Consider the following 21,984-nt stretch of genomic DNA (forward strand, 5'->3'; position numbering starts at 1 on the left):
ATTTGGGATTGGGGGAAGATTCCCTTTGAACTTCTTGTTGAGGTTAGAAGGTTGATTCAAGCAACCCCAGTGACTTTGTTGAGTAGAGGTGTTGATAAGTTGGCTTGATCGGGGTCTCCTAAAGGCACTTTTGACTTGAAGAGTGCTTATAGGATTGCCATGGGGGATGAAGGGATAGATCCTTTCCCAGCTCGTTGGATTTGGAAAGTGAATACTCTTCCAAGGATTAGAACTTTTCTTTGGAAGTGCGCCCATAACAGCATTGGAGTTAAGATTTGCCATGAGAGGAGGGGTGTTAGTCATGATACTACTTGCCCTTTATGCCAGGAAGGAGCTGAAAGCATTTTACATGTCCTGAGAGATTGCCCTCTTTTAAGAGGCCTGTGGAATCAGCTGGGGGTTTTACCCTCTAATCAAGCCTTTTGGAGTAGCAACCTTCAAGATTGGCTGATGTTAAATAGTAAATTTAAGCACAGTTTAGGTACTACTCAACCTCCTTGGAATGTTGTTTTTCCTTTTGCTATGTGGAATGTCTGGAAGAGTAGAAACAATGCGGTCTTCAATGGCAAAAGTAGGACCCGAAGCTTGATTTAGTGATTGTAAACCAAGCGGTGGAATTTTTTCATTGCCTTTCTTCTCCAAGGCTGCTGATCCGGAAAGTTTTAAGGAGGATTAGATGGGAGAAGCCGATTCAAGGATGGAGGAAGCTCAACACAGATGGCTCTTATTGTGGTAACACAGGTTTGGCGGGTTATGGAGGGGTGATTAGAGATGATGCAGGTAGGTGGGTTATGGGTTTTAGTAGGAGTATTGGCATGACCAACAGTTTTGCCGCTAAACTATGGGGTTTAAGGGAGGGTCTTCTTTTATGCAGCAACCTTAACATTAATGCTCTTGAAGCTGAACTTGATGCCAAGTCTATTGTGGATGCCTTAGGAAATCCTTCTTATGTGAATAATGTCATATCGCCTTTGTTGGATGATTGCAAGCTATTGATTTCTCGCTTTCCGCAGTTTTGTATTAAGCATTGCTTCCGTCAGGCGAATAGGTGTGCGGATAGTCTTGCTAGATTGAGCTTTTGTCTTGATGTTGATTTATCTACCTTTGATAGTCCGCCTGTGGACCTAATAGATGTTTTTGAGGATGACCTTAATGGGTTGTTTTGTAATAGGGTCTGTTCTGATTGTATTGTTGCTGCTTAGTTTGTAATGAAGCTTTTTTCACCAAAAAAAAAAAAAAGTAAAGGTAAAAATAATAATAATAAATGAATAAAAACGATTATTTAAATAAAAATGGGTTTATAAAAGATAGTTGTGTTTTGTATTAGTGACCGTGTAAAATTAAAATAAAATAAAAAAATCTTATACTAAAATAGATAGAAAATTTTATACATACTGATGCTAATGCTACTGGAATTATGTATATTAACAGGAATTTGGACCATCATTAATCTTGAAAAGATAAAAAAATGTGAACGATCTATAAAAATCAAAGCAAACACTAATTAATTTGTTTCTAGAAAAAATCAAAGTAGAACTGCATAATTGTCGTAGAAAAGGACTTCAATATAGCCAACAGGAGTCGGTACAAAAGCATTAATGATTCCCCATAATCTTCCGTATTTGGAACACGTACAATCACATGTTCCTTACATCTGCGAGTGAACATTCATAGTGTGAAATCATTTGATTCCCTACAACTTGAGGCTTGTTGAAACTTCAAATAAAAAGTTCATCAGCCGTCAATTGTATACCAAGAACCTTTTTTTCTTCTTCTTTTTTTATTAAAAAAAAAAATTGATGTTGTTACTACGAATTGATGTTTTTGTTTGAACCTCTCAAAAATAATATATGTGTGATTCAAAATTCCAAATGTAATTATATAAATCAGGTCTATACAAGGGAGACAAATAATTTAATAATTCTGCTGCTTCGACCAGGTGAAAGTTCAACGCCTGTCCTTGAAATTTTGGAAATACTAGTCAAAAATCCATACAATACATAGGAAAATTTAACAAATTATATTATTTTTTTAATAAATTAACATGAAACTTGATAATTATAAATTTATAGTAGTTATTAATAGGATTTTTTTTCTCCATTATTTATTATGATTGTGTTTGTACTTTGTGTACATGGAACTATATATATTTTTTAACTTAAAATATATATATTATATGACAAAATTTTAATGAAGTGTGTAAATATATAAGGTTTTATAAAGGAATATTACAGAATTTAAAGTCAACTTAAAAAATATATATTAGAATAACGATTTGAAAAAAATGTGGGTTTTCATAAATTTGTCATACTATTATAAATATTATTATTGATTATAAATTTGTAATTTTAAGGTTTTGATTTTTTCTAATAACATAGGATTATGGTAGAGAGTTTTGCTTCCAGTCCGCTAGCTTGGACCCAATAGTTTGTTGTATTAACACTTGTATTGTATATATTGTACTTGTACTTCTTTATCACCTAATAACTATATGAAGGTCTGGATTCTTTTAAAACAAAAACAAAAAAAAAAACCTATATGAAGGGCCTATATATAGACCCTATACAACTATTTACATATACTACAATAGTAAAAATACAATACGCTTTCTCTCAATTTTCGAACATTAATTATAATCTATAATTTCTTGTAACAAGCTCAAGACTACCTTGATTATATTGCACATCAGAAAAAAGTTTGGCTCTAAAATAGTTAGGAACTTTTTTGTTTTAACTTATGTTGTGATAATTGAAAAAACCATTCATATGTAGTTTTAGTTATGTGACTTTTTAAAATAATACACATGAATGATCTTATAAATCGTCAAGTAATTATGAGTTGGAAAAATAACTACAAACCAGTTTTGGAGTCAAACTTTGTCTTTCATACCTATTATGTCTAATACCTCAAACGTTTTTTTCCCCTCTAAGCCTCATGGTCATCTTTGCCAAGCAAATGAATCATTAACATATAAGGGATATGCATTACAACTTACAAGTGCTAGCTGCATATACATTTGAAGTACTTTTATAATGAAATCTCAGCTATTGATAACTTATTGGTTAGAATACATCTTACACCTTTAAATGTTTGGCATCACTTTAAAATCAGTCATTCAACTATTTATAGATACAATTTACACCTTCGACTTTTATAATAGCAAGACCTAAGTAAATTAGGTAAATTGAAAATTTTGAAAGTCGATGGTGTCAATTGCAAGTTTTAAAAATCAAGAAATCAGAATGACCTCAAACTTTAAGGACGAAGAACCCATTTTAACCTAACGTTTTATTTTTCAAGCTTGGCGGGTGGTACCGAAATTATGAACCATAAGGTTATTTATGGAACTCATATTTGAGCTTCGAAAAAAAATATTGACGCTTTTGCAACACAAATTATGATTTGAGGGTTTGAATAATTGACTCATATAGGTACACACTATTATCAAATATAACTTGATTCTATATTGCTAAATATATTTAAATCCTCAACTCTTTTTTTTGGAGAAGGAATCCTCAACTTAATTAAATAGTATGCAAGTGAATAAAAATGCATGGTAATATAAAGTAGATAGGGATTTCTTTGCCCCAACATCAATGAACAATAAATTGACTGTTGCAGGCTGGAGGCCCAACATGGGAAGTTCAATTGGGAAGAAGAGATAGCAAGGCAGCCAACCAAGCAGGTGCTAATACTTCCATTCCAAGTCCTTTTGAAAGCCTTAGCAACGTCACAGCCAAGTTTACTGCTGTGGGACTTGATTCCACTGATCTAGTTGCTTTATCTGGTAAGCAAAAATAATCACAAAAATTACCAAATTGTGAAATTATTGAAGCTTTATATATATATATATATATTTTTTTCCCGTTATCAAATTTCACACTCATTCAGCATTGCCTACAGGGAAAGGTCATGTCACTACCATGTCCAAAATTGTGTGGATTTGCTTTATAGAGGCATCCCATGACATACTTATACTAGTTCAATGTGAATTTTATAAAGTTATTATCAGGAGTTCTAATTGTTACTTAGATGTCACATGTGGTTAGCATTACCTTTCACTATATGCATAAGACTAACATTTTGAATCTTGATGGACATGGTTGTTTTTCAGGTGCACATACATTTGGGCGGGCACAATGTAGGGTTTTCAGTCAAAGGCTTTACAACTTCAGCAACACCGGAAACCCAGACCCTAGCCTAGACACAACATACTTGGGAACACTTCGCCAAACATGTCCGGAAGGTGGGAATGGCAATGCCATAACCAATCTTGATCCCTCTACTCCTAATGGCTTTGATAATAACTACTTCACAAACCTTCAAAACAACCAAGGCCTTCTCCAAACTGATCAGGAGTTGTTCTCAACTACTGGGGCTGACACAGTTGACATCGTAAACCGTTTTGCTAATAGTCAGAGTGAATTCTTTGACAATTTTGCTAAGTCAATGATTAATATGGGAAATATAAGCCCTTTGACAGGAAATAATGGAGAGATAAGGCTTGATTGTAAGAGGGTCAACTGAAATATATAACACTAACAATGTTAAAGGATGTATCTAACAAAATGTTAGAAACCAGGGGAAAAAAATGAACCAATATACCAATTTCAAATCCCTGCTTGAACATTTCTTGTTCTTTTCTTCTTTTTGTTTTTGGTTTCTGGTTATACATCTTAGACATGTTTCTTTAAATTCAATTGTGTGTTTAATAAAGTGAAAAGAAAAGCTTATAGAGCATATTTATCCTTATTACTTAATTCCTCACACTGCAATAACATTGTGAGTAGGTTTTAATTATGCATGCCAAGTAAATTTGAAAGACCAAAACATTGAAATAAAAAAGGAAAGATGCCCTCCTAGATTGATACACAAATGAAAAGTGATCTCAATCAATAAGAAATACAACATCTATCTATTTACAGGGTGAAAAAAAAAATTTGGCACCTTCCAATTTTCCCACTACAGCATTTCCAAAGCAGTTTCTATAATATCTTATTGCTCCTTCCATATACGACCAGATATTTTCAGCTTCAACTCCTGCTTATCACCTCCAGAAAATAAGAGTGCCAAGTTTCTCTGAATGATTAATCCATCTTGACTATCCCGTACTTTCTTATGGCTATCACGGATACTCCTTGGTATACCTTGCCATGTAAGTTTCCTGCCATTTCTGCCAACTTCCAGACTGTAGCTAAATTCCTTTGCCTCATCTTCATCACCCATGAACCGCAGGAAGGCCATGTAAACGGGTGCCAGTCCTAGAAGGAAAGCCTCAAAGTGCAAGCAGAACTGACGGCCAAAACAGTTGAAGACCTGCACCAGATGAAAGAATTACAAGATGGTTTTTTAGATGGTTGATGCAAATCAAATAGAATTGAATGCAAGAGAACAAAGTTGCATTACATCACCATTAGGATATTGGTGATAATGGGATAAGGGATAAGATAATGCACAAATATAGCTTCCTTTTTCAGCTTTTCATATGCTTAAGCCCAGTTCCACCCATTCTTTTCACAAGCCAAATAAAAGGCAGAAAGAACGTTTTTTTTTTTTTTTTTGACAGATTGAATCAGAAAAGTAAATGCATAATTCTACAGGAAATCCAGCTGGCATTCATCATATCCCATCAAGGACAATTGTGAGGTCCATATTTATTTTCTTGTATTCCATGTTGAAGCAACCAAATTGACTTTTCTTCATAATGTGGAAAAGAATTTTCCCCTGCCTTTACCTCATATAACACACTAGTGCAATTTCCTTGATGTGTGTGTATGTTGTTTTGGGGAGGGGGGGGGGGGGGTGTGGGTGTGGGTGTTGAGAGAGAGAAGAGCTCTTACAGTTAACATCCACGTAGCATTCCCAACTTCTTGGGGATTGGATTTCACATATCTGTGGCTGAAACTACACCCATCATGCATGTCAACCTTGTGATCATTCTTGAGATGCATGACAAGGAATGGGATATCACCAGTCACAGAACAATCAGCTCCAGCATAAGGGCAGTTGTATGGACGATATTTACAGTTTTTCTCATGTTTGAGCTTGCTGTAGTATGGGAATATATCATGACAACCCAATATTTGGTACCTGCAAGGGAGCTCTAAGGACTCTGCTACTTTCTCTAAAGCCAGGCACCTTATATTTCCAAGCTCATGTCGGCACGCAGGGCAACAGTTGTGTACTCTAACCTTGCAGTTTGAACATAGAGTGTGGCCACTTGGACACTATGACACCAAATAAAATAAGTTATTATGATTTAATGTTCCACGTCTTTACAAATATTTTACTAAATGTCTGAAGTAATGCGATGCAAAATAGAATATTTTAAATGCTTAAAACTATCAAGCAGTTTTATGACTGTTGAATTGCAAAATAAAATAGAAAAGAAGGATCCATGATAGATGAAGCATTTGAAATAATCATAGCGAGGTCACTTTATATGCAATTTAAAACAGTGGTCAAAATGAGATGTAGAAAGATTTCTGAAAAAAGCCAACATTCCAGACAACAGCTTTGTCCACAGTTTTGGCCAATATAAGATTAGTCAACTCAATTAACATGTCACCCTTACTCACAAGGACTTCACTTCTTGACTGAAAACTTAATAACATTCTTGAATTTTTCTAAACTGATTTAGGATAACTTCTTTGCCATTTCGTATCACAATTTCTTGTTGTTCTTAACAATGAATGCTTCATAAACTACAGTAAAGTCGTTTTGTATGAAAGCATGTAACTTTGTAACTCTGCCAATAAGCAATCATGCCCAACTATATTCTCATTAGAAAAAGGAATATTTATAAAGAAATGAAATCCCCCCCCCCCCCCCCCCCAAAAAAAACATTTCTCATGTAAGTCCAGAATCTATAGAACATACCTGGTATATTGGAGGGTACATCAGATTCATGCAAACAGGACACTCAAGTAAGTCATGCACGTCATTATTTGAGGGCCTTCCAGGATTTCCACTTAAACCAGGGTCAGCTTTTCTATAATTTGAACTTCCTAACTCAGCACTAGAAGTTGCCAGATCCGAATCCATAGATGTAGTGCAAGACTCAGTCACTTCCTTGCAGAACATGTTTTCCTGTCAATTGTGAATGCTGATATGTTCTCCTCAAAAATCTACTCTCTTGTGTCACTTTTTGTTATTTTTGGATGGATTCACCTTGTCATTCAAACCACATTAGAAGCTCAGTTACTGCTGTGGGCTATATGTTACAGAAAATTGTTTTAGGTAGTTACATGAAAGCTTGATGTCTATTAACAAAAGGCAGCAATATTAGAAACTGGTCTAAAGTTTTAAGAAAGGAATTTTAAATTGAAGCGTATAGAAACCCTTCTTAGAAAAGTTGACTAAAATTTTGCAGAGATTTCCTGAAGGAACTAAATACTAAATAGAGACTAACAACAACTAGTAAAGAAAAGAAGGTACTTTTCACACAGACAATTCATAATGAAAGCATCAATCATATATGGAAGTGATAAAGATATGCTGTGTTATAAAACAATTACTCTTGTTTTCTTTACAAATTTGTTTCTTCTCTATGGAGATGGCCATATAACTATTACAACTTACAAGTAATTAAACTATGTACTTGCCCAAAAAATTATGATTACAACCAGGTCAATTACTATGTTTGATTGGCTATGTCTAATCAGCGGAAGGATGCAACATGCAACATTCATATCCTGGTGTTCACCCCCCCCCCCCCCCCCCCACCCCCTCTCTTTGAAAAGAATTACTTTAAAATAATGCTTAATATGACAAACAAGAAATGTGCCAGATTCTTCTGCTCCCAAGTCCCAACATCAGTAAAAAGAATATTAGAAACCAGCTCACAGATCTAATTTGTTGTATACCCAATTTGTTTTTTTGATCGAATGTTGTATACCCAATTGAAACCTTACTTTTTATCAAATCTGTATATACCAGTACCTAATGAAGGTCCATGCAACTGCAAATGGAAAGCACAACTTGCAATAAACAAGAAGAAAATATAGAAGAGTTTCATATAGTTGAACACGTCAGGACTTAATACAACTGTCACTAAACTATATATCTTAGGTTCTCTAAGGAAGCCTGGGAAGATGAAAAATAAATAGTTGGGGAAATGCTCTGTATTTTTCCTAGGAGGAAGCTGCAAGCAAGCATCTTATTAGAGGTTGCTTCAACAATGGAATTTCCTGTTCACATGTAATCCTAACAAAATTATTATAGCAGGTAGAGTTAATTGTCAAAAGATAATTTGAGCTTGTAATTAAACGAAGGGGTAGGCTTCAAAAGTGGTACAGGCAGCACCTACTTCAGTTGAAATAACCAATAAATAGGCTCAAAAGTAGGATTACGATCCCCTTTTATACTCTTAGGAGCTGGAGAAAGTTTGTGGAAAAAAGTCCTAAGATTTCACAGCCAAAATGCTGCTGATGGTTCACAGAATATGGAAGAAGATAAATGAAACTACAATCAAAGGCCAAATTTTAACAATCTAGATTGTTTACCTCAAGGTGTTACGTTACTTGATAGAAGAGAAACAGAATACTTGCACCACACAACATATAACAAACGTAGCCTTCTCCTTACTGCTAAAACCATCAAGTCTTCAAAACTATCACAATTTCACATGGGAAATAGCCTTCTTTTAAGAACCACAGATTAAGAATATGCAGACTAATGGAGATAAATTTTAATCTGTCAGGAAAAGGGGGAGTTAGAATAGGGAAGGGAAAGAAGGGGATGATTAATTAAATACAACCAAAAGGGCAAAATAAATTTCAAATCTACCATTTGCACATAAGAATCCCCATCTAATCTGTTTCTTTTGTCATTTTCCACATGCATGAACCGAAAAATATGTCAATTTAATTCATAAGCAAACAGAACCGTCACTTTCAAATCCCCCCCCAAAAAATGCAAAATTTACATGAACTAGTGCAACTCTCCACCATATACGACACTTTCAATAAACTAAACAAAAAAGAAAGAATATATAGCAATAGACCAACCAAAAACATCAACATCCAGATGAAAAATTGAAGTCCATGTCCTTTTAATCAAAATCACAGACAGAAAATAAAGAACAGATAGAACAAAAACTAACCAAGAATTGCAATACCCAGATGAGCCCAGATGAGAATTATAGCCCAAGCACCTGATCAGCCAGCAGGAAATGCACAAAGAATTAAACAAACAGTACAAAATAGCCCAGAACTGCAATACCCATACGAGATTTTTAGCCCAAAATGCATGAATGAATATTCATTGTTCAATCCACTTGAGCATCCAATAATTGTATCATATTTTGGACCCTCACCAAAAATATTACAACTTGTGACTTGTGACTAGTGAGTTGGAGCAGTGTCGTTGAAATCTGGCTCCGGAGATTGCGTGTCTTAGCCTGATTTGTGGCCTAAAACACTGAAGCCAGAGTCAAAGAAAAAGATTTGGATTTGTCTCCCTTAATGCACACTGGTCACCTACTGATTTGTACAGCAAATATAAATATACGAGTGATGAGCCTGCGTGAGATATAATATATGTGCCTACACTCACACCATGCAATTCTGGCAATATTTTAGTGTAGTAATAATTGTCTTTGTTGTTTTTGTTGTGTACATTAATGGTGCTGTGTTGTCTTCTGAAACAGTGACTCTTATTTATCAGTGTTAGCTTTTTTAGAGGTTTCTTGCTTTCTTTGACATTGGCAAACAAGGTGACATTTCCCGCACGCAACGTTTGAATATTTTTTTCAATTTTCTACTTTTGTGTTGGGACAAGCAAGCCGTTAAAAGTTAGCACTTTGGGAAAACAAAAAGAGTAGAGCAAGTTGGGATTCAGTCTAACGGGTCCAATGGTTACTGGTCACTAAATACAAACCAGACCCAAACAAAAATAGAGCATTCAAGTGTGGTGAAGTCCAAGTGTAGCAAGGTGATCAGATTCAACTAAAAATAAGTAAGAAACTCCGAACATTTTCAAAATATTTTCACAATAATTTTAAATGGTAAATTATTATTAATAAATGAAAAAAATAATATAAGTGATGAGTGCAAATTATATAACCACCAACATTTTATCACCTAAAATTTGTTATAAAATAACATTATTCTTTGAGTATTAGAAAGGTTTGGTATACAATTTTTTTTCGCAATATGTTTAATAACTTTTGGAGATAGCAAGTTCTAATATGTGCAATGTTACTTTTATATTTGCTCATTTTTTATGTATACTAATCACAGCATGTTATCTAAGTAATTATGAAAAAAATTGTGATTAGTTAATTTAGTTAGACTTATTTTAATATAATTAACCCACCTATCAAACAGTTGTAGATGTGGAAGCTTTGTGTGATTGAATTAAGAAACAACACGTTGTGACACATATACAGAAACAGAAACAGAAACAGAATCCAAGGTAACCAAGGACGAATGACATAGACTGCTGCGAAGGGGTGATTTTGCATTTGTGTGGGAAATATATAAATAAATAAGTACTTTAAAAAAGGCACCCGCTCTTTTTTGTAAAAGTGAGATCGTAAATCCAATCCCACTAAAAAAAAAAAAAATCAAGATCCACCAAGTACACACGTATAATTATTAATAAAAAACATGATTCATATAATCAGTTATTATTTAAGTATTCCAACTGTTGTGATTATTTTTCTTAATTTAAAAAAAATGGTAAATTTCAAATTACACTCTAAAGTTTAAGAGTGATTGGATTTTACACCATAAAGTTTCAGAATTTCAATTTTACCTCCAGAAATTTGAATTGTTTGGATTTTACACCCTGATATTTTAGAATTTAGATTTTATCCTCTAAAATTTAAAAGTGTTTGGATTTTACTCTCTAAAATCTGGGAATATTTGAATTTTACACCTTAAAGGTTCAGAATTTAGGGGCATAAAATTCAAACACTTCCAAACATTAAGAGGTAAAATCCAAATTTTGAAACATCAGTGTGTAAAATCCAAACAACCCAAACTTTAAGAGATAAAATCCAAATTCTGAAACTTAAAGGTGTAAAATTCAAACACCCCCAAACTTTAATAGTGTAATTTACAATTTACTCTTAAACTATTAAGTTCATAACATGGCTAACATCTAATGTCAGAATCCCTCTAAAGGTACTATATTAAAAATAATTAGTGGTTTTATAATCCAATGGTATCATTAAGATCGAAACTATGCATATATGATATAGTGAGTTTCATATTTTACTAATAAGGTAATAGTTTAAAAAAAATAAAAATACAAATTTTTTGAGAGAAAGCCTTTTAAATCTTCTCAAATTGAGAAAAAGCTTGACCATTCATGTCACAATAAGTATTTGAAATAAAAATTAATTATTAAGAAAGAAAAGAAAAATTGACACACAATGGAAAAAAAAAAAACTCAATTTTAGTCTTACATAATTTTTTGAAGAAGGTGTGAGAGTACTAGTCAAAAAGGAAAAAAGAAAAAGAAAAATTATCATATTCCAATCCTTCAAAGAGTTACATGGAAATCTAATAAGTCCACTTGTTTTGAAGTTTTCAACATTAAACAAAATCTGTAATCTTTCTCGCATCTACTGTTACGAGGGCATTCTGGTGGTGGCCTTATTGGTTTAGGGTTAGGAAGTTTTAGATTTAATCTACCACACTATTGGCACATGAAATTTTTGAAGTGTTTTCATGAGCATGAAGTGAGATAGTCTTATTCAAGATTGGAACACAATTTTTTTAATTCCCAAAAAAAAAAAAAAAAAAATTATTTCTCAAATTTGCAACAAATAACTTTTAGAGAGAGTAATTTTCTTACTTTGATTGGTTCACAATAAAAACTATTGCAATATACGAGATATTAGTATTTGAGGGGGAAAAAAAACTGAATTTCAATTTTAAGTTTAAAATGGCTTAAATAAAATAGAAAAAGTCCAAAAAAAAATATTCTATTAATCAATTGCATAAAAAGTACTAAATATTAAGCATACGTTTGGTAGACTGTAACAGTAATTACATAAGAATAGGAATAGGTATTACAAGTGTAGGGTCACAATATAGAGCCCAAGCCCAAGCCCAACAGGTATGGGGTCTTGGTCCAAGGGGCCCAAAAACAATGAATTTGTAGAGAGTGGGCTATAGAACTTGGCCTTAACGAAGTGGATAATAGTTAAAGTTGGGCTATACAATAGTTAAACACAAGCAAATCCTCTTAATGTCCATAGATTCTCAATCCAAGGAGATGAGATGAATGTATGCTGGTTTATGCTCAAAGACTATGGTTGTTTGTATTGTTCCTCTGTTCTCCACCTCTCTCTCTTTCCTCCTCTTCCTCATGGGAACTCCCTTTCTTATATAGTCTTTTTGAAGCCATCGTGACCTTACATTTGTTGATTATTTGGACCCTCACTTGAGTGCTTATCCCATCGGACACCCCCTCCATCCTTCTGTGAGTTGTAGTAGCCAAGACAGCACTGTTCACAGGTCCTTTCCACATTAATGCGGCCAGAAAAGTAGCTGCAACGCATTTAATGTGGCAGTTGCAGTCTCTCCTTGGACATCTTACGTTTCCTTCTTTGCCATGGGTCTGTGGGACTCGTCCTTATTACTAATGTTCGTTGGGGTGGGTCCTTCTAGTAGGCAGAGTGCATGTTTAAGCTATACTCGTCACGTCCGAGGAGACATTTCTCCTCGGACCACCCTTTAAATGTCTTCATGCCCACGAGAACTGGGCTGGGAGCCCTTTTGGCACCCACGTCTTCTCCTCGGACATGATTGATCATCCCGTATGGGGCCCAAGGCCCATTGTATGATTTTGGGTCTTTGCCCCTACAACAAGAAATACAAGATGTTGTAATATAACATTCTCAAAAAAAAAAAAAAAAATGTTGTAATATAATACTTATTACTATTCATTTGTTTGGTAACAGCACAATAATAGAACCCTGAAGATAATAGAATGAAAGTATTTTAAATCAAATTTAAGATATATTTTAGGAAATATTTTACTCATATAATTATATTTTCTAAAAAATAATATATATATATATATAATTTTTTTAAAAATTTGAAAGAAAGATTAGTTATTTTTTATGATTTTTTATTTTCATAATTGTTATGTGCATATGGAAAGTTTGTTTATTTAGAAATATATTAATTTTAGAAATTAATACATCTTCTAAGGAATAACTATTACATTCCTTTTAAAGATGAATAGTTATTTCTCATTTTAAAGAATAATTATTCATAAGGAATGATCATTCCCTATAATAAAAACATAACAAAATTATAGAATTGCTAAACTATAGGAATAACTATTACGTTACGGTGTTTATTATAGTCTACCAAACATGCCATAAATGTTGTTATTAATTTTAGGTTATTAATACATAGATTTGAATCAAAATCATGGAAGCTCAAACCTATTTGTATCAAAGCATTTATGCTAATGATATTTCTCAACCTCTCATAAAATTTTAAATTTACTTCAACCGTCTCTTCCGTATATAAAAGAACCAAAAAAAACAAATCCTCATAATATTACATTAAATAACTATTATCCAAGCACTAGAGACAAAAGGGGATGTAGCTCAGATGGTAGAGCGCTCGCTTAGCATGCGAGAGGTACGGGGATCGATACCCCGCATCTCCATTAACCCACCGCTTTTCCCTCAACATTTTTTATGCCATGAATTCAACGCCACGTGTCACACTTCGATTCGCCTCATCCGCTCCCCTCGCAGCCAAAGCTTGCCAAACTCAGTAACAGCCACCGCATCGATTGGCCCCTGCACATGGGACCCACAAAAGATGTCACAAGATTCACTAACTCCAATCATCTTCCTCATGCCCATAGTCATAGATGGAGTCTCAGGATATCATTTATGTACACACAAATCAACGTGTGTTGTATCGAGTTGTCTTGTTCATAGCTTCATAGTAAAAAACAGAGACTTTTTTTTTTTGATAAACAAAAACAGAGACTTTTGGCTGAGAGTGAGTGAGGGAGATTCATTTATCTTAAAAACTCGTACAAAAAAAAAAAAAAAAAAAAAAAATCCCAACAAAATAATTGAAACCCAGAAATTGAATTCATTGAAAAATGAGTTCTTCAAAGACAGTGAGGAAATTGCAGGTGGTGTCTCCAGTCCCAGCTGACATAGACATAGCCAACTCGGTTCAGCCTCTCCACATCTCTGAGATTGCCAACGAACTCAATCTCAGTCCTAACCACTATGATCTTTATGGCAAATACAAGGCCAAGGTCTGGTTTTTTTTCTAATCAAACCCCACTTTTTATTAACTGTTTTTTGGATGGTTAGGCATAGAAATAGATGAGCATGCATTGAATTGAAGTGGGGTTTTGCCTTTTGTTTTCTTTCAATAAGTACAAGATTGAAAATTTAATGATAGACCAGTTTTTGATATCTGTTGGGTATTTTTGCATTGGAATGTGCAGGTTTTGTTATCTGTGCTTGATGAGGTTAAAGGATCTAAAGATGGGTATTATGTGGTGGTTGGAGGGATTACTCCTACTCCTCTTGGAGAAGGCAAGTCAACTACTACTGTTGGGCTCTGTCAAGCATTGGGAGCTTTTCTTGATAAAAAGGTAATTTAGAAAAGATTACAGTTTGTTTATATATCTATGTACTTCATGTTGACTTCTATGAGTGTCTGTCTTGAATTGATTTTCCCCCATTAGGCTTTAGCCAGAATGACACTGTCAACAAATCCAAATTGAGCTTGTGCCTACTCAATGTTTGGGAAAATGCTATCAATGGCTATTGAAGATAACAAGAATGTATATATCAGTTCCATGAATTACTATATTTTGGGAAATATGTTAAGGAATGCAGGTTTGGGTGCAAATGGACCAAGTTAATATCATTTCATTCAAGCCCACGTGCGGAAATAGTTGAGCTAGGCTTGAACACTGAAGTGAATCTTTTATAATTGGTATGTCTAGGTTCAACGGGCTATAAATTTTTCATTAGTGTAATCCAACATTTAGTTGTGAAATCTAATTCCTACACATAAGGACAAATTTAACAATTACAAATTATCCATAGATTACTTCATTTTTATGCTATAAATCAATTGACAAGCATGGTGTTGCTCTCTATTGTCTATACTTTCTCTCTTTTGATTGATGGAAACACTGAGCCTGAGATTTTCAAGGACAAATGAGTCAATTTAACAACACTAGAGTGGTAGTAAGATTTGTAAACATGCACCTCTGTAAAATCAAAGAGGATCTGTTCACATGAAATGCCTGGTGAGTTGTGAACTATAGGACGGATTTCCTGAGGAAATTTGGATTTGGTAGACATTGAAGATTTGCTGCTGTTAACATCTGTGCTGTTAATGCAAGTGTTTAATGAATTTGTTTCTGTATTTAGCCTATCGCCCTGGTAGCAGTTGAGGTTTCTCGGTCTTCAACTATGGTTGTTTTGTATATTATTAATGAGTAACAGTCTCTTCCTAAGTCCCGGCTCAGTCTGTATCTGCTAATCTGATTTTGTTATGAAGCTTTCACTTTGTCTGAGAAGAGTGAGTTATGAAAGCATCAATTATGGTTCCTGTTATCAGATGTAAAATCCTCATACATGCCATCTCAAAATGGTCACTCTATATTTGGAAACAGGTTAGGCTATTTTCTGACTTGCAATCCTTTGTGCTTCTGACGTTAGGTCGTTACCTGCCTTCGTCAACCATCACAAGGACCTACTTTTGGAATCAAAGGGGGTGCAGCAGGGGGTGGTTACAGTCAAGTGATCCCAATGGATGAGTTCAATCTTCACCTAACAGGAGACATTCATGCAATAACAGCTGCAAACAATCTTCTAGCTGCTGCCATTGATACCCGGATTTTCCATGAGTCAACCCAATCAGACAAGGCCCTCTTAAACCGTTTATGTCCACCAAACAAAGAAGGAAAACGAAGCTTTAGCGACATCATGTTTAGACGTCTGAAGAAGCTTGGTATCTCAAAGACCAGGCCCGAGGAGCTTACACCACAAGAAGTCAAAAAATTTGCTAGGCTTGATATTGACCCTAATTCGCTCACATGGAGGAGAGTAATGGACGTAAATGACCGGTTCTTGAGGAAGATTACTATTGGCCAGGGTCCTGAAGAGAAGGGGATGGTGAGAGAAACAGGATTTGATATTTCAGTAGCTAGTGAAATCATGGCAGTTTTGGCCCTGACAACATCCCTAGCTGATATGAGAGAGAGGCTTGGGAATATGGTGATTGGAAATAGCAAGGCTGGTGACCCCGTAACTGCCGATGATCTTGGAGTTGGAGGTGCTTTGACTGTGCTAATGAAAGATGCTATTAACCCCACTTTAATGCAGACTCTTGAGGGAACCCCAGTTCTTGTTCATGCTGGTCCTTTTGCTAATATTGCACATGGGAATTCTTCTATTGTGGCCGATAAGATTGCACTAAAACTGGTGGGACCTGGAGGGTTTGTGGTCACAGAAGCAGGTTTCGGGGCTGATATTGGAACTGAGAAGTTCATGAACATAAAATGCCGATATAGTGGTTTAACACCTCAGTGTGCTGTTATTGTGGCAACGATAAGGGCTTTGAAAATGCATGGTGGTGGGCCAGAAGTTATTGCTGGGAAGCCTCTTGATCATGCCTATTTAAACGAGAATGTTGCTCTTGTTGAAGCAGGTTGCGTGAATCTTGCCAGGCATATCTCAAACACAAAGGCTTACGGTGTTAATGTCGTTGTTGCTGTGAACATGTTCTCTACTGATTCTGAGGCAGAGCTCAGTGCAGTCAGGAATGCAGCGCTGGCTGCTGGGGCATATGATGCTGTGATTTGTACTCATCATGCCCATGGTGGAAAAGGAGCGGTTAGTCACTTCATTCCCTTCACTAATTAGTTTATTTAATCCAAAAGGCCATCACTCTCTACACTTTAAAGCATTATGACTAAATAAGCTTTTTTTCATTGGTAAATTTTTCATCCATCTTGTGGGTCTTGAACGCATGACCTCACCCTCCACCTTGCTCTTACAAGGGGAGGATGTGCTGTTTGAGCTAAAGTTCATTGGCAGAAAGGCATTAGGATATATAAGAGAAAAATTAATTGATCTATTATTGTGACCACTCTATGGACTATTCCAAGTGAGAAGCTTGGTTTGCTTACAAATTCCAGCATAAACTATCTTTCTCCGAATTGCAACCCCAATTTAATCTTGTGATAATCTCTAAACTCACATCAGATCCGGCCTTATTTTTATGCAGCCTCTGTATCATGCACTTATATTCTTTAACCTAACCTAGAAAAGACCTTTAATAATAAGTTGTAACATTGAATCATAAATTATTCCTGCTCCTCCTGCATCTTCATGCCTTCTCCAATATAATGTTGGATTTCTTGACAATAAGAAAATCACTTAATGAAATAGATATCTTGGACCACTAGAGATAAACACTATCCAGCAGAGGACTACGTGTTGTCTCATTTTTTGTTGTTTGTTGAATCTGCGGATGCCAGAAGATGGAATGCTGGCGGCAGTGAAACTCTGAATTCAGCTCCTCCCTTCACATGGGGAGATAACAATTGATGTTTCTAAAACTGCAAGGGATGGATTTTTTCACTAATTGATAAAATTATCATGATCTTCAGGTTGACCTTGGGATTGCAGTTCAAAAAGCCTGTGAGAATGTCACACAACCATTAAGGTTTTTATATCCGTTGGATACTGGTATCAAAGAGAAAATAGAGGCAATAGCAGGGTCATATGGTGCCAGTGGTGTTGAATACTCAGAGCAGGTAACCTCCTAACCTCTATAATATTGTTTTAGCAGTTCACTTTCTAATTGCATGATCAATGATTTTAAATCCCATCTTTTAAGGGTTTTAATTTTAAGTTTGACATCAATTTTGATTGAATTATACTCAAAGCTGACATTTATTTAGTGCACGATTAGTCTGTTGAAGTTTCATAGTGGACCCCAAAGTTTGGGACTTTGTCGTTTGTTGGTTTAAAAAAAAAAAAGAAAAAGAATTGGGTGCATCTGAAAATGTCCTAAAAATACGTTGTTCAGACCAGGTGAAAGTGAAGAAATATGACAAGAATTTTTTATGAAGTCTGACTGTTAATTAGGAACCAATATGCTTGGAGAAGTTGTTGTGTAGCTCTTTTCCAGCTCGTGGCCAAATCACCAAGGAAACTATTTGCTATTATTTTACAGGATACAAATTCTTTTTTTTAATAGGTAATAAGAATTTTATTGAAAAAACTGAACATTGTGTTCATGATGGTAAACACTTTGAACAAGAACAGGATACAGATTCTTATTGACATTGAACTTATAATCTTGTACTGCAATCACAATAGTTGGTTTCCCCATGAGCATTCTTTTGAGCACGAATAGAAGTCACAAATTTCAATATTTTGAATTATTGCAAACCTTTTGAACCTCGCTTATTGACCCATCTCCTCTTTGTCTAAATAGGCTGAGAAGCAGATTGAGATGTACAGCAAGCAAGGGTTTTCTGGTCTGCCAATCTGCATGGCAAAAACCCAGTATTCCTTTTCGCACGAGGCCTCTAAGAAAGGAGCCCCAACTGGATTTACCTTACCAATAAGGGATGTGAGAGCTAGCATTGGAGCTGGATTCATTTATCCTTTAGTTGGGACAATGAGTACAATGCCAGGGCTCCCAACAAGGCCTTGCTTCTATGACATTGATCTTGACACAGCCACTGGAAAGGTTATTGGTCTCTCTTGAAGCTCAACAAACATGTCTCATAAGGCAGCCTTTTTCAAAGTTTGTTTTAAAATGTCAAAGTGACATTACATTCTCTTACCCTTTTTTTTTTTTTTTGTCAACGTTCTGTACGACTAAATAATGCAACTTCAACTTCTGGAGTGTGAAATAAAAATTCTTGTTTTTTGTGCCTTTTTGTTCTTTGCCTGCAATTTGGGCCTAGGGAGGCTAATTTGTATTGGTTGGCGCGCCAAAATTGATATAGCATATATATTAGTTTGACACTTATATTGTGGGAACTATAAAAACTGAGTGACCGTTTGGTAGATTTGTTTAAATACATATTTTTTATTTTTAAATATTATATGTATTTTTATATTTTTTTTATTCATATGTATTTTAAAAAAATTAAAAACTGTTATTTAAACATACATATCAAACGGTCCTAAAATATTAGTTTGGAGTTAAAGAATTTGTGATCCCGGTCTACTTTACATTAGGGCTCAAGACCTGAGCCGAGGAGAGGTATTGTCAAAGATATACAATGAAAGTCTAAATAGCTTAAAGATATAACCGAGAATGATTCTGTCCTCGGCATCCCAAAGCGCTCTTGAAAGAAAGGGTAAGTACGGTATAGGAACAGTTTAGGGAAAAGCCGAACACCTCCACATTGATGGAGAAATGACTCCTGGACAATATGGCGACAAAGGACAAAGGAAATGCTGTCATTACTGCAATTAAATACTCTGCGTCTGACAGAGCAATACTTTTCAGCTTTTACAATCACCCCTAACCACTTTGGATATGAGCTGATGGGACAAGTATCAGCCCCAGAACGCTAAACCTACACGTGGACGTTGGAGGAAGGGTAAAGGCTAGTATAAAAGGAAAGAGAAGCAATTTAGGAAAGGGGGGGACATATCGTCTCCCAAGACATTTAATCCTAAAAAAGGAGAACAATAAGAACATGAAACTCCTCGGACGAGGTTTAAGGACCGGAGCCGCTCAGGCTGTGCCGGGGGAAAAGTCTTATTAGATACACTAAGTTCACCCTTATGTAAACTACTATGAGCACCATGACTAACCACTGTCCGATGACCAAGGCCTAGCCTTTCAGCCCACGTTCTACAAATTTTATTGTTTGAGCCGTTAACGTATGAACTTAATACCAGTTTAGGATCGTTACAAATTGAGTCCTTACAATTAGTTTAAATTGTTTTGCTCATCAACGATAATTTGCAGAGATAAAAGAGTGACTGTAGATGGGCAAAAACAATTTGCCTCATTTGGAGAAATTGCCGGACTTGATTTTTAAGGCTTAACTTTCTACTTTACCTATGGTTTTGGTTTTAGCTCTTCTATTGGAAATGCTCTAAGAAAGCATATAAGCTACTTGAGTTGGATCCCACAATTCTTTCATGCAACTTATTCTAAGGAAAAGATGTTAAAAGTTAATATTAATTTTGCCATGAAATTTACAAATTTGAGGTGATAAACCAATGTAATCAGTGTCATATTAACATGATAAATAAATTCTTAAATTAAGTTTTGGTTTTGTTTTTGAAAGTTGTTAAAACAATTTGTAAGTTTTATATAATAAAATTTGCAACAAAAATAACATCACTCTCTGTCTCTGTCCTAATTAAGGTCTATTGTTTACTGCCTAAAGCCTTGAACCTGTTGCTTATGTAATCTCCTTTTGTCATTATCCCTAATGCCTTCGATTATAAAATAATTACCTGTACATGTTAATTTGACTGTACATGCAATCACGTTTTAGGAGGCATGATATATTCACAAATCAAGGCAAATTACAGATTCAATTTGTTTTTTCGTAAAATACTATTTTAGTTCTTAAATTTTACCAATTTTTTTTTTTATCCCTAAACTTTAAAAAATTCTTTGTTCATGCTTAGACTTTGTAAAGAGTTTTTTTTTTTTTTTTTTTTTTTTTTTTTTTTTTTTTTTTTTTAAATTTTTTTAGAGACAAAAATAGAAGAAAAAAAAAAAAAAAAAAAACCTTCTTTCAATAGTTTAAAAACAAAAAACAAACTTTTAGTAAAATTTAAGGACATAGAGTAAGTTTAGGAACGAAAAACAAATTCAAGATTAAATTTTCCAAGAAGTTTTGTAGTTTAACTGACACCTCTGGTATTTTCAACAGAAACATCCTGGATTTAAATATCTTCTCCCCCCACTATTGAATTATCTTTATAAAGAAAAAAAAAAAGTTCAAGGTTAGATTTAAAGCCAAATTAATATCAAGAGTTTTGTAACTTAATTAATATTTTTCAATATTTTTAACAAAAATATTCATGGTTTAAATCTCTCGTCTTCATATTGTGACAATTTGAGAGAGAGAGAGAGAGAGAGAGAGAGAGAGCATTCAATGTATACATTTGTGAAGTCCCACATAGCAGAAACGTCTTCATCCAAATTTATCAATATACTACCAGATTCAAATCCAATTTTTCTTCCAAGAGAATTAGACCATAAAAATAAATTACATAATTCACATATTTTTTAATCTAGAGTGACTAGGCTTGCTGACCTCACATGTTAGGTCTTGTTGTAATGTTATTGTTTAATGAGAGAACCCATCTTCTTGTTCATTTTCATTGAAAATACCAAAAAGTATCTATTAAGTTATAAGATTCTTGATTACTTTAATTAAGTTTATGAATAAAGTATTTAATAATTTTAAAAATAAATAAATAAAAATTAAAGTCGTTCGGCTTAGGTGGTCCATCACATTAAATATCCAAATAAATAATTAAAAAATCAAAATACTTTATAATATTCAACAGACAAACATTCTTTCTTACCCATCATAAACACTGAAAATGATAGTCAATATTATAATATATAATTAACCTCAAGAGCACCTTCTAATTATAGGAAAAAATATTTTATTGGACAATTTTTTGAGACCTACCTCGCACAATAAATGTAAATCTTATACATATGAATCGTATTTGTTATGAAAGGGTCCTAATTATACCCCTATTGTTATATGGTACGAGATGTTGCATTCCAACTATCTAATTCTAAGAAGTTTCTAATTAATATATAGGAAATGTTAATGAGTGCCCTTAGAGCATTCCACAAACTCCAAATCAAACCCAGTCCCATAAAGATTCAGAACGTTCCAAAAGGAAACTCAATTCATTAAGCCCACCCAATACCCCTAACTCTGTAAACAAAAAAAACTAAGTTCTCGGTTACTCACATACCCTCACAAACCACTACATTAATTTCCCCTCAA

General features: G+C 34.4%; 3 protein-coding genes and 1 non-coding gene across 8 annotated transcripts; 3 read left to right on the forward strand and 1 right to left on the reverse strand.

The window, feature by feature from the left end:
* Window positions 1-2,803: 2,803 nt before the first annotated feature.
* LOC115994879 (peroxidase 15-like) lies at window positions 2,804-4,527 on the forward strand. Its single transcript, XM_031119193.1, has 3 exons — window positions 2,804-2,827; window positions 3,622-3,787; window positions 4,115-4,527. The coding sequence occupies exons 1-3, from the start codon at window positions 2,804-2,806 to the stop codon at window positions 4,525-4,527; spliced, it is 603 nt and encodes a 200-aa protein (XP_030975053.1).
* A 288-nt stretch (window positions 4,528-4,815) lies between these two features.
* Window positions 4,816-9,675, reverse strand: LOC115977816 (E3 ubiquitin-protein ligase SINAT2-like). 5 transcript variants are annotated; one of them, XM_031099852.1, is made up of 6 exons: window positions 9,317-9,675; window positions 9,104-9,154; window positions 8,505-8,694; window positions 6,880-7,170; window positions 5,841-6,227; window positions 4,816-5,316 (listed from the first exon to the last, which is right to left on the reverse strand). In XM_031099852.1, the coding sequence occupies exons 4-6, from the start codon at window positions 7,081-7,083 to the stop codon at window positions 4,996-4,998; spliced, it is 912 nt and encodes a 303-aa protein (XP_030955712.1). In that variant the 5' UTR covers window positions 7,084-7,170; window positions 8,505-8,694; window positions 9,104-9,154; window positions 9,317-9,675; the 3' UTR covers window positions 4,816-4,995. The 5 variants fall into 5 exon arrangements, with proteins under 5 accessions (XP_030955712.1, XP_030955730.1, XP_030955723.1 ...); XM_031099870.1 differs by lacking the exon at window positions 8,505-8,694; XM_031099863.1 differs by lacking the exon at window positions 8,505-8,694 and having other exon boundaries at window positions 6,880-7,213.
* A 3,890-nt stretch (window positions 9,676-13,565) lies between these two features.
* Window positions 13,566-13,638, forward strand: TRNAA-AGC. Its single transcript has one exon. It is a non-coding gene; the product is annotated as a tRNA-Ala (tRNA).
* Window positions 13,639-13,836: 198 nt separating this feature from the next.
* Window positions 13,837-18,912, forward strand: LOC115977867 (formate--tetrahydrofolate ligase). Its single transcript, XM_031099895.1, has 5 exons — window positions 13,837-14,250; window positions 14,446-14,595; window positions 15,677-16,852; window positions 17,632-17,778; window positions 18,465-18,912. Exons 1-5 carry the CDS (start codon window positions 14,089-14,091, stop codon window positions 18,738-18,740), a joined length of 1,911 nt encoding a protein of 636 aa, XP_030955755.1. The 5' UTR covers window positions 13,837-14,088; the 3' UTR covers window positions 18,741-18,912.
* The last annotated feature ends 3,072 nt before the right edge of the window (window positions 18,913-21,984 follow it).

The sequence above is a fragment of the Quercus lobata genome, chromosome 1, assembly GCF_001633185.2.
Source record: "Quercus lobata isolate SW786 chromosome 1, ValleyOak3.0 Primary Assembly, whole genome shotgun sequence".
NCBI lineage: Eukaryota > Viridiplantae > Streptophyta > Magnoliopsida > Fagales > Fagaceae > Quercus > Quercus lobata.

Coding starts and splice junctions, on each gene's coding strand:
- LOC115994879 (XM_031119193.1), top strand. CDS start 2,804: ATGAATGATCTTATAAATCGTCAA. Junction 2,828..3,621: donor ATGATCTTATAAATCGTCAA/GTAATTATGAGT, acceptor TGACTGTTGCAG/GCTGGAGGCCCAACATGGGA. Junction 3,788..4,114: donor TGATCTAGTTGCTTTATCTG/GTAAGCAAAAAT, acceptor GTTGTTTTTCAG/GTGCACATACATTTGGGCGG.
- LOC115977816 (XM_031099870.1), bottom strand. CDS start 7,083: ATGTTCTGCAAGGAAGTGACTGAGTCTTGCACTACATCTATGGATTCG. Junction 6,228..6,879: donor TGTACCCTCCAATATACCAG/GTATGTTCTATA, acceptor TTGGTGTCATAG/TGTCCAAGTGGCCACACTCT. Junction 5,317..5,840: donor ATGCTACGTGGATGTTAACT/GTAAGAGCTCTT, acceptor CATCTGGTGCAG/GTCTTCAACTGTTTTGGCCG.
- LOC115977867 (XM_031099895.1), top strand. CDS start 14,089: ATGAGTTCTTCAAAGACAGTGAGGAAATTGCAGGTGGTGTCTCCAGTC. Junction 14,596..15,676: donor GAGCTTTTCTTGATAAAAAG/GTAATTTAGAAA, acceptor TTCTGACGTTAG/GTCGTTACCTGCCTTCGTCA. Junction 17,779..18,464: donor GTGTTGAATACTCAGAGCAG/GTAACCTCCTAA, acceptor TTGTCTAAATAG/GCTGAGAAGCAGATTGAGAT.